Consider the following 12,208-nt stretch of genomic DNA (forward strand, 5'->3'; position numbering starts at 1 on the left):
GTAACCAAGGTGAAGACTATAAATACTGAGATAAAAGGCATTGTGTGCCACCTACTAGAGCACAATAAAAAAATATGTTCATTTCTGTGCTATTATTTTAAAGAATGATTCAAGATTGAAGGAGCAAAAGAGGATAGGATAATGGGAACTGAACTTTTGTTATAAAGGATATTATTAGTACAATTGGTAACACTAGAATAGGGCCTGAGGATTAGATGGCAGTAATATATCATAACTTTCCTGATTTTAGTAGTTGCATTCTGATAGAAGAATGTCCTTATTTGTACACATTATTTCCTTATTCATAAGAAATACACGTTAAAATATCTGGTGGGGGGGTATTATGTCATTCAAATTGTGAAAAAATAGTTCAACTTGAGGGCTGGGGTTGTGGCTCAGTGGTAGAGCACTTGCCTAGCATGTGTGAGGGCCTGGATTCAATCCTCAGCACCACGTTAAAAACAAAAACAAAAACAAAAACAAAACGAATAAAGGTATTGGGTCCAATTACAACTAAAAAAATTTAAAATAAAAAAGAATTGCAACTTTAATTCAAAATCTGAATTTTGGGGGCTGGTATCGTGGCTCAAGTGGTAGCGTGGCTCAAGTGGTAGCGTGTTTGTGTAGCATGCGTGAGGTACTGGGTTTGATTCTCAGCACCACATAAAAATAAAATAAAAATAATGTGTCCGCCTAAAACTAAAAAATAAATATATATATTAAAAAAAACCTTGAATTTTGTTACATACAAAATAATGCATTTCAAAGGAATTTTCTACTCTGACATTCATATGATTATATCTGCAGTGAAGTCTTTGCAATAAGGAAAACATCAATATTATTTATTTACTAACTAGAAATCTTGAAAATCATAATTATTATAATAAATATCAAAAAATAAATCTATTTTTCAAAGAGTTAAACACAGAATTTTCATATGACCTAGCAATTCTTCTTGTTATATACCTAAGATTATTCAAAATATAGGCACACCAAAAATACCTGCACACAAGTGTTCATACTAGCATTATTAACAAAAGTCAGAAAGTAGAAACCCATTAGCCGAAAAACAGATAAGATTTGGTAATCTATGCAATATAATTTTTTAAAATAAATTTTTAGGTACTGTATCACTGAAGTACATCCGATCCCCAGCAATTTTTTTTTTGATAGTTGTAGATGGACAACATGCCTTATTTTATTTGTATTTTTATGTGGTACTAAGGATGGAACCCAGTGCCTCACGTGCTAGGCAAGTGCTCTGTCACTTAGCTACAGCCTCAGCCCTGCAATAAAAATTATTAACAAGAAAAAGAATAAAGTACTGATTAATTTATAATATGAATGAATCTTGAAACTATTGTGCTAATTGAAAGATGCCAGATATAAAAAGCTATAGTATAATTTATTTATATGAAAATGCCAGAATAGGCCATTCCACAGAGACAGACAGCAGATTAGTGGTTGCATGGGCCAGGGGAGTGACAGCTAAGGGGTACAGGACTTCTTTCTGAAGTGATAAAAACATTGTAAGATTAGATAGTAATGATGGTTGAACAATTCTGTGAATATACTAAAAAATACTCATATACTTTAAAAGGGTAAATTTTATAGGGTATGAATAAGTAAAATAAAGTTAATAAAAATTGAATGTTATACAGTAGATAAAAAATACAAACAAGAAATACAAACAAGTCTTAAGTTATAATTTTAAAACATTATATCATCCAAAGTCCCTAGAAACTAATCCCTAACAAATGTCAGTACCCCTTCATTGATACAATAATGAAAACCTTATTACTAAAATATATTAAACAAGATCTAAATAGTTTTTTTTATTAAGTTGAAAGATTAATATACCAAGGACATGTTTAAAACTCAATATAATAAAGATGGCAGTTTTTCTCAAATTGACCTATGCAATTTAAAAAACTTTCTATTTTTTATATTAAAATATTGGTCAAGACAATTATGTGCAATGTGGTATTACTGAACAATTCAGTAATACTACCAGACAATGTGGATTATTATACAGCTATAGTTACATATAATTGTTATATAGTTATAATTGTTATATAGTTAAAACCAATAAATGAGCTTAGGATAGGACAATTTAGAGAGTCTGGAAATAACTCTTTTATATTTTAAAATTTGATTTATAACAGAGGTAAGCATGGCAGACAGAGGGAAAAGAATAAACAGCTCCACTGGAATATCATCACTTATGTATAGGAGAAGGTAAAAAATTTATTTGTATAATTTTAGAGAACCCATTGATGGGGTACTACCAATATTTTGATAGGAAGGAATCATATATACTAAGCAGTCTGTTGTATATGGGACATTTCTACACATTGACCATACCCAAAATGTCCCTGCTTAGAAATCCTGACCTAGTAAATAAATGGTGCTGAAACAATTCATTATGCATGTGGAAAAAAGTAGGATTATGTCTCTGCTACATACCATAACAAAAGACAATTATGGGTGGATTAAAGAACTAAATGTAAAAATTATGAAAATTATAAAAATCCCATACTAGAAAAAGGTATTTGTAATGTGTTTTTTAAAAGGATGAGTATGTCAGTCATGAATTGCATTTGGATACTACTAAGAATAAGAGTGGCTTAAATAAGATAATTTTCTCTCATAAAAAATTAAATTTAGAGGTAGGAATTAAAAAGTTGATATTGTGGCTCCAGGGATATCAAGGACCCAGTTTCTCCTACCATTTCCATCTTCAATTAATACTTCATGGTCTGAGATGGCTGCTGTATTTTTAGCCATAGTTCCATGATTCAGACAGGAATTAGGAGCAAGAGATAACTGGAAAAAAAAAATTGCACTCCATAAAGCCCTACCTCCTCACTTCTATGTAACAGAGACTGGGAAATATAATTTTCAACTTGGTCCAATGTTCAAAATTCTATAGCTCTATAGGGAGAGTAGATATAATAGCAAAATCTAAGGTTCTGTTATAAGTAGTATTTGGAATAAGTTCAGCAAACTGTGGTCAATAGGATAAATCCAGCCTATCACCTATTTACAAATGAAGTTTTACTGGAACACATTCAGTCTCTTTCTTTACACACTGCTTTATAGCTTATAGCTGCTTATAGTTTATAGCTGCTTTGTGAATACAGTGAGAGATGAAGGTCCAGATAGAGTCTACAAAGCCTAAAGTATTTACTATGTAGCTCTTTAGAGATAAATGCACCCACCCTTGATCTTAAAAAAAAAAAAAAAAATCAGTGAATTAAAAAGGTAAACATGAAAAATTGTTAAAAACCTATGAAAAATCTTATATTATTCCATTTTTCCTGACTAGTGAAGAAATGAAGGTAGAAAGTAAAATGATTATATTTGAATTTTTAAAAACCTGTTACATAATAATTAAAATAAAATGTTACATAATAAAATAATATAAAAAAGCAAGGGATATATCTGTATGACATTTTTATAACTTATAAAGAAATGATGGAAATACATATAGTCAGTGCACTAAATCCTCCATATAAGGCATCAACTTCATTCCTTCAGAACAAAATTTAAATTCTTTCCATGGTCTATAAGGCCCTACACAATGTACTTCTGTTTACCTCTCTGATCTCATTTTTGTGCTTTTCTCCCCCTGGTTCACCATCTTCCAGCCACTCTGATTGTTTTCTTCAGTTTCAAGAACATGCCATACATTTTGCCTTGGAAATATGAACTTCTTCTCCTTGGGGTATAAAGTTCTTTTTCTCACTCTTTTCATGGCTAACTCTTCAATATTTAAGTCTCACTCAGATCTATCCTACCCGATATTTCTATATAAAGTGAATTCCCCTCTACTATTTCAGCACCTGTCATCTTCCTTAGAGTTCTTACCACTTTTTATATCTTATTTCCTTTTGTCAATCTCCCTCATAAGACTATTAAGTATTAGAAGCCTCACTTGGCCCCATATCCCCCAAGCCAATGGGTATAGTAAAAACAAATGTGCTCAATAAGGTTCAGTGAAAACAAATGTGTTCAATAAATGTTTTTAAATGAATGAACAAAAAAATGAAAACCCAAATATCAGAAAATAAGGGAAAACTTCAATTATAATATATTAACACCAAGAAATATAACTATTCAAATAGATAGGCATGAAGGATGAAACATCTATACAAAGTAATGGTACATGAAAAAAGTAGACCACAAAATAGGATACATACATGTTGTATGTACACACACACATGCACACACAGAGTATATGTACATATATCATAGAAATATATGAAGAAAGTATATATATGTAATATATATAAAAATATATGTTATATATATTACATATATATAAAATGATTGGAGGAGCTAGGGTTGTAGTTCAGTGGTGTAGCACTTGCCTGGCATGTGTGAGGCACTGGGTTGGATTCTCAGCACCATATATAAATAAATAAAGGTCCATCAACAACTAAAAAAAAAAAATTAAAAAAAAGATTGGAAAATAATTCATGGTAATAATAATAGGTTTTAAAAATTAGGCTTTCTGTAAAGAAAGCAGGTTGCTAACAATAATAGTGTGTAAAATAAACATTGGGGCTGGGGTTGTGGCTCAGTGGTAGAGCACTTGCTTCATGTGTGTGAGGCACTGGGTTCAATTCTCAGTACCACATATAAATAAATGAATAAAATAAAGTCCATCAACAACTAAAAAAAAAAAATACTTAAAATAAGCATTGTGGAAAAGTGCTTACAAAGTAATATTAAATGAAAAGTAGAGCATGATACTATTATGTACATCATGATTATAACCAAATTACAAATTGAAAGAAGACATAAAAATCAAAATACCTACTGAATCAAGATGGTAAAATTATGCATAACATTTGTCTTTCATAAATTTTTCTTTGAAGGTTATTAGTCTTTTAAAAATAATTTTTTATAATGGGAAATTGATACAATTTAATCAAAAGTCACTCATTTAATCACCTAATTAATAATGACTGAATAACATTAGGGGTAAATACATTTAGTCCTCTTTTGTAATATATACACGTCAAACACTACCCATCAAGTATTGAAAGTAAGTAAGGATTAATACTTCTTTACAACTATTATAAAGTGTGGTAAATTTAGGAATTACCACACTTGTAAAGAAACAATACAGGAGAGTGAAGGAATGAAATATACCAACAAATCCTAACTCCTAGGATAGTCTCCCAAGAACTCCATTAGACTGATAACATACAACTCACACCATATCCCCAGGAGAAGTCTGAGCTGCCTTCTGTAGAGATCCCTGTGCCAGTATAACTTGGAAAAGCAGATCCTGAATTCTCAGTGTTGCCTGATGTTAAAGGTGATTCTTGAGTGAAGTCAGACTCACTAAATGCACAATTTGAGAGGGAGACAGACAAAAGTAAGATTCTCACATTTCCTCAAATTTCTGCAGCATTGACTACCCAGTAACTTAGGTGACAAGCATGTGTACAAATACATCCAATGAGGTGAAAATAAATGAAGAATCTGAAATTAAAGCATCATGGAAAACTCCTATTTAATTTCTATAAAACCAACAGCATTCCTTCCAAATAATTCTAATCATAGCTTACAATGAATACTTTAATATTCTACCTATAACATATATTCTTTATAACTAAAGATATTTCAGAAATGTTAATAGTAAAATCTGAACTGTATCAAGTACTTTTACAGATGTTAATCTCATTTTATCTTTGGTACTACCTGGTGATGCAGAGTTCCAGTAACTCCATTTAAAAAAAGAAGTAATCTGACATTTAGTTCCAGATTTTAATCTTGATAATACATTGCTCTCAGAATACTCTTTGAAGTCATAGTCTCTTCTCTTCTATTTCTTTAAATAACAATAGCAGCTAATATCTACTGAGCATTTGCTTTAAATCAGTGTTAGGTTTTACATACTTAATCTCATTTACATTCACAATATCCTATAAGAGGTACATTATCAAGTAGGTAACTTGCCCAATATTACTCAGCTAATAAGTGGCAGGACTAGGATTAAGTTCATATTCTTTTTTTATATACTTTTATTTTATTTATTTATTTTTATGTGATGCTGAGGATCTAACCCAGGGCCTTGCACATGCTAGATGAGCGCTCTACCACTCAGCCACAACCCCAGCCCCTAAGTTCATATTCTTAACTACATCATAATACTACTTCTAAAGGTTATAAAAATAAGTATGATGTTGTTGCCATTAGCTATTCTACAATGAAGGCTGATGATTTTGGCGGGGCAGTGGATTACTGGGGATTGAACTCTAGGGCACTAGGCCACTGAGCCACATCCCCAGCCCTATTCTGTATTTGATTTAACCAGGGTCTCACTGAGTTGCTTAGCACCATGCTTTTACTGAGGCTAGCTTTGAATTCACAATCCTCCTGCCTCAGACTCCTGAACCAATGGGATTACAGGCGTGTGCCATCATCCCCTGGCCATTTTTTTTTTAAATGAGCTCTCACTATGTTGCCCAGGCTGACTTCAAACTAATAGACTCAAGCAGTCCTACTGCCTCAGACTTTTAAGATGATAAAACTTCTTGATTCGTTAACAAAGTCTTGATACCAAAAAACAAAACCTTTGCCATTAGCAAGTCCAATAAACAAACAAGTGCACTCTGTGTTATTACCTTTGGGAACTTGTGTCTTTTTCATGGCCATCATTAGTAGAGGAAATTTCATCCAGTTGCTCTGGAAGGGGATGATGATTAAGAGCATGTTTTGTTACTCCTTTCCTGTTAAAGATAAAATAAAGTTATCCTATAAGGAGAAGATAAATATATTTCAGTAACTGGATCTAAAAATTAGTTACCAACTTCCTGCAACTCTGGAACTGTCTAATGCAGTGGACACTACTAGCAAGCAGCAGTTACAAATGAGGCTCATTGAAACTGATTGTGGGTTTTTTGGTTTGTTTGTTTGACAAATGCACAGACAGAGGTTTATTTAGGAAGTAGACATACATTCAAGAGAAAATTTGAGCTACCTCAAGTGTGAGAACCCCGGATTGTTTTTTAAGTGTATAACACATTGGATTCCAAAGTCTTAGTACATAAATAATATGCAATCTTATTAATTTTATTATCTTGATTATATATTAAAATATTTTGGATATATTAGTTAAACAAAATATATTCTTGAAATTTCATTAAAAATTGAAAATACAGTCCCACCAGCAACGTATGAGTGTGCCTTTCCCCCCATATCCTCACTGACATTTATTGTTGTCTGTATCCTTGAAATAACATTTTGACTGGTGTGAGATGGAATCTTAAGAGTAGTTTTGACTTTCATTTCTATAATTACTAGAGATATTGAACATTTTTTCACATATTTATTGATTAAATGAATATCTTCTTCTGAGAAGTGACTGTTCATCTCCTTAGCCCATTTATTGATTGGGCTGTTTGTTTTTTTGGTGTTAAGGTTTTTGAGTTATATATCCTGGAGATTAGTGTTCTATCTGACGTGTGTGTGGCAAAAATTTGCTCCCACAATGTTGATGGGAGCAAATTGGTGCAACCAATCTGGAAAACAGTTTGGAAATTCCTTTAAAAAATTGGAATGGAATCACCATTTGATCCAGCTATCCACACTCCTCAGTTTGTACCCAAAGGACTTAAAATCATCATAGTATAGTAACGCAGTCACATCAATGTTCATAGCAGCTCAATTCACAATAGCTAAACTGTGGAAGCAACCTAGATGTTCTTCAATAGATGAATGGATAAAGAAACTATGGTATATATACAATGAAATATTACTCAGCATTAAAAGAGAATAAAATTATGGCATTTGCAGGTAAATGGAAGGAGTTGGAGAATATCATGCTAAGCAAAGTAAGCTAATCTCAAATAACCAAAGACCAAATGTTCTCTCTGATAAGTGGATCTCATCCATAACAGGGAGCAGGGAGACATGGGAAAAATGGAGAAACTTTGATTGGGCAAAGGAGAGGGAGGGTGGAGAGGACCGATAGGGGCAGGAAAGACGGTTGAATGAGATAGACATCATTACCCAAGGTACATGTATGACTACACATATGGTGTAACACTACATCGTGAATCAAAATGCATTCTGCTGTCATATGTACTTAATTAAAATTAATTAATTAATTTAAAAAATTGAGAATACAGTAAGCTATCACTACACACCTATCAGAACAGCTAAAATAAAAAATACTGATATCACTAAATGCAGGTGAGAATGTGGAATAAACGGGATATCATATAATAATTTACTGGCAAGAATGTCAAATGGTGTAGCCATGCTAGAATAGTTCAATAGTTTCTTACAAAAAAAAAAAAAAATACATACATTTACCAAAAGACCTAGCAGTTAAACTCTTGTGTATTTGAGACCAGAGAAATTAAAACTTATATTCACACGCAAAAACATACCCAAAATGTTCATAGCAGTTTTTGTTATAGTTGAAAAAGAACTGTAATCAACTCAAATGTCCAATGTGTAAATGATTAAACTTTGGTATAGTCACACAATAGAATAATTCAGCAATCAAAAGAAATGAACTATTGATACATGCAGCAACCTGGATGGATCTCAAATGTATCATGCTTAAGTGAATAAAGCCAAAGCCAATCACAATTATATATACTCTGATTCTATTTATATAACATTCACAAATAACAAAACTATAGAGAGAGAACACAGCAGTAGCTGCTGGAGGGGATGTGACTAATAAGAGTACACAAAGAAGTTCCTTGGTGGTGGCAAAACAGATGTCTACTTAATTGTAGTGGTAGTTAAACAATCTATAAATTAGACCATCTGCACAGAACTATGTGTATATATGCATGCATACATATATGCACACAGAAACGACAGGATGTAAAAATGGGTGAAAACTGAATAAGGCCTGTAGTTTAGTTAACTTTACTGTACCAATGTCAGTGTGTGGCTTTGAAATTATACTAAAGCGGGCTGGGGATGTGGCTCAAGCGGTAGCGCGCTCGCCTGGCATGCGTGCAGCACGGTTTGGATCCTCAGCACCACATACCAACAAAGATGTTGTGTCCGCCGAGAACTAAAAAATAAATATTAAAAAATTCTCTCTCTCCTCTCTCACTCTCTCTTTAAAAAAAAAAAAAGTCAAAATATGTGGGGGTCAGCACAATGGTCCCATTTAAAAAAATTATAAAAAAAAAAGAAATTATACTAAAGCTACCTAAGATGTCATCAACGGAGGGAAACTGAATGAAGGGTTCATGGGGGTCTATATACTAATTTTGCAACTTTTGAATCTATGATGATTTCACTTTTTATTTTTTGTTGTAACCACCTGAAAATTTAAAATGTCATATGCAGCTTATATCATATTTTCTATTGGACATTGCTTATCTGGAATTTCTATTTTCTATTGGACATGTGCACTGGAATAAACTATGGGTCAATTATTATATGTTCCAATCCTAATCATCTACAGTACTTTCCTTCCTCATAAAATTCTGCAGTCAAATAAATTGAGGAGACTGGCTAGTTAAACAAAGCTATCCAAGTTTCTCTATAATAGGTTTCCCATGTCCTTTAATACAGAAATTTATATTATAAATTTAGTACATTCCCCAGGGAAGGAAACTGAAGCCCAGAGGGATTAAGTAACCTGTTTATGGTCATATGATTAGTAAGTAGAGTCAGGATTCAAATCCAAGTAGTCTGGTTCCAAGGCCTCTAAATGGAAATAAAGTTTGAGACTTTAGTAAATTGTATCATTTTAATATATAAACATAAAGCAAAGGGTCAGGTCAACAAAGCTTTCCCTTTAAATTTTCTCTAATGGTAGAAATGAATTTCTGCAGAGCCATCTGGACTGCTCTCATTCAGTGAACCTAAAACTAAAAGCCTATCTTTGATAAAATGGGAGGAATCTGAAATATGGATTCTAGCTATGAAATAGAGACTTAAAAACATTTTTTTTTAGTCAAGGAAGTGACAAAAAATAACAAAGAGATATTACTAAATGTAACAATAGCATTTTGATTTCATAAGAAAATGTCCTTAGCTTTTAGAGATGTACAGGATATGAATACAGACAAAATGACAACATAAACCAGTATCCTGGGGGTTTTGTTTTCCTTCTTTCAGAGAGAAGCTACAAAGAGATAAAGATAGATGAAGCAAATACATTAATAGGTTGACAACCATTGAGTATGGAGTAATGGGTGGCTCATTATATAATTCTCAATATATTTATGTTTGAAATTTTTCATTTAAAAAAATTTTTGCTGTGTGTTGAAAATCTCTTTATCCCAAACTCTTTTCAACATCTATAATTTATAATTGTTAGGAAGAAAGTTAAAGTTCCTGCTTCAAAGGACAGTATATAGCATCTTGATTAAAAAGCCCTTTTATTGCACTGTCTTTTATGCACATTTTATCTTCATTACTCACTTCACTGTGATTCCAGATGGAGAATCATCTTTTGGGATTATCAAATTACCAACCAAGAACAAGTAATGTAACTACACTGGGTCAATAACTTCAATCCATTCAATACTTAACTGCTCATTCATGTTTTTTTCCCACACAAGATTTGTTTTAACTTTTCTGTATGTTGGAATTAACTATAAAAGTAGATTTTTAAGCTAAATGCTGTTCACTTTACTGTGAAACGACTGTTCTTCATTCCAGTTCCTTATTATCTGAATGGCTACTGGGCAGATATCCTATTCCTTAACAGATAATAAGCTTTTGAAACGCAAAGAGAGATTTTAGACTTATTTTCTTTGTATGTCTATTGTACCAAGTAAAGGTGGATATGTAAAAGGAAATTGCCATTTACTGAGGACACATTTATTTCATAAGAAGCCCTATGCCATCATTGTAGACATGCTTTTAGATAATGAAGGCAGAGAGATTTTGTAATTTGCCAAAAAATTACATAGGTAGAAAAGAGTCCAGCTAGAAACTCAGCATACTTAAAATATGCTTGTTTTTGCCATGTGTAATTAATATTTAGTAAATGATGTATGGCTGCTAAAATAACAGAGTTCAGTGAAAGGGGAAAATTTTTTAAAGCCCAGGCCTAAATCCTGATTCTATTGGCTATAAAACTTTAAAATGAGTAAACTTTTTCATATAATTTCATCACCTGAAAAACTGAAGATAATCAAACCCTTCCTACAGAGTTGTTATAAGGGTCAAAAAGCAAAGGACTTTGACTTAGTAATGGGAAGACATTAGCATTACTTGCTAAATTACAACATTATGTAAGGACAAGAAGTGGGTCTTTAGGTTAGAAATACTTGCTTTTTAGTCTAAAACGAAAAATTGATTCTTTTAAGTTCTGATGCTTAAGAGGTGGGGAAGCAGTATATATAATGATTATGACCACCGGGTTCAGAGTCAGATTGCACAGGGTTTGTACCTCTGAGCTCCACTACCTCCCCTGTGTGTAACCTTTAGCATGTTACTTGAAATGTGGGACCTTTATCTGTAGAATGTCCAAAATAAAATACTCAATCTGATATCCATGTTGGAAAGATTCAGATAATGCATGTAAACAGATTTGCATTGGTGTCTGGCACTTGAGGTGTTCAACTTTATTGAAACATTCGATTATTAATAACTTCTCCAGTTGTCAATTACCATTGGTAGTGGGGCCTGAAGCACTGTAGAAACTACAAACGCCTTAGGAGACCCAGTTCCTATAATCAGTTAGTACTGCTCAAGAGATCAAGTCTTAGGCTACAGGTCGCGAGACACGCCCTCAGTTGCAGGCGAAGGGACAAGTGTCCACCAAGGCTGGGAAGAGAGAATTCCAGGCAATATTTATTTTTCCCAATCCCAGGGGAAAAAAGGCGAGAAAGACTAGTTATGGAGGGTCCCCAGGGAGCCCACGACCCGCCTCAGCCTCGCGGGCTGGGATGGATTAGCAGTCCACTCACAGCTCCAAGTTCTGCGGCACCGCCTTCCGAGTGTATCTGGAGATCATCCTCCTCCTCTGCCTCCTCCTCAGCCGCGGCCCGGGCAGGTACGCAAGGGTGGGGGCCTCCGGGCCTGGCACTCCAGCCGACTCCGGCTGGGCCCCCTCCCACCACCTACCGGCTCCGTCTCGCCCCGTCGCCTAGACTCGGGATCACTACCGTCCCAGGGTTCCCACCTCTCCTGTCCTCCGTCCTCCCAGCTTCCTAGCGGGGGCGGAAGTGACGAATACGCGGGCACCTGCCAAATGCCTCGG

At 33.8% G+C, this 12,208-nt stretch overlaps 1 protein-coding gene across 1 annotated transcript in view; it reads right to left on the reverse strand.

Annotated features, from left to right (window-relative positions):
- Positions 1-12,181, reverse strand: part of Fam149b1 (family with sequence similarity 149 member B1) — a 54,079-nt gene extending 41,898 nt beyond the window's left edge. Inside the window, 3 exon segments of the mRNA XM_005343025.5 lie at positions 5,226-5,355; positions 6,642-6,746; positions 11,916-12,181. Of these exon segments, the coding sequence (XP_005343082.3) occupies positions 5,226-5,355; positions 6,642-6,746; positions 11,916-11,962 (282 nt within the window). The 5' untranslated portion in view covers positions 11,963-12,181.
- Between the last annotated feature and the right edge of the window lie 27 nt (positions 12,182-12,208).

Source organism: Ictidomys tridecemlineatus, chromosome 1 (assembly GCF_052094955.1).
Source record: "Ictidomys tridecemlineatus isolate mIctTri1 chromosome 1, mIctTri1.hap1, whole genome shotgun sequence".
Classification (NCBI taxonomy): Eukaryota; Metazoa; Chordata; class Mammalia; order Rodentia; family Sciuridae; genus Ictidomys; species Ictidomys tridecemlineatus.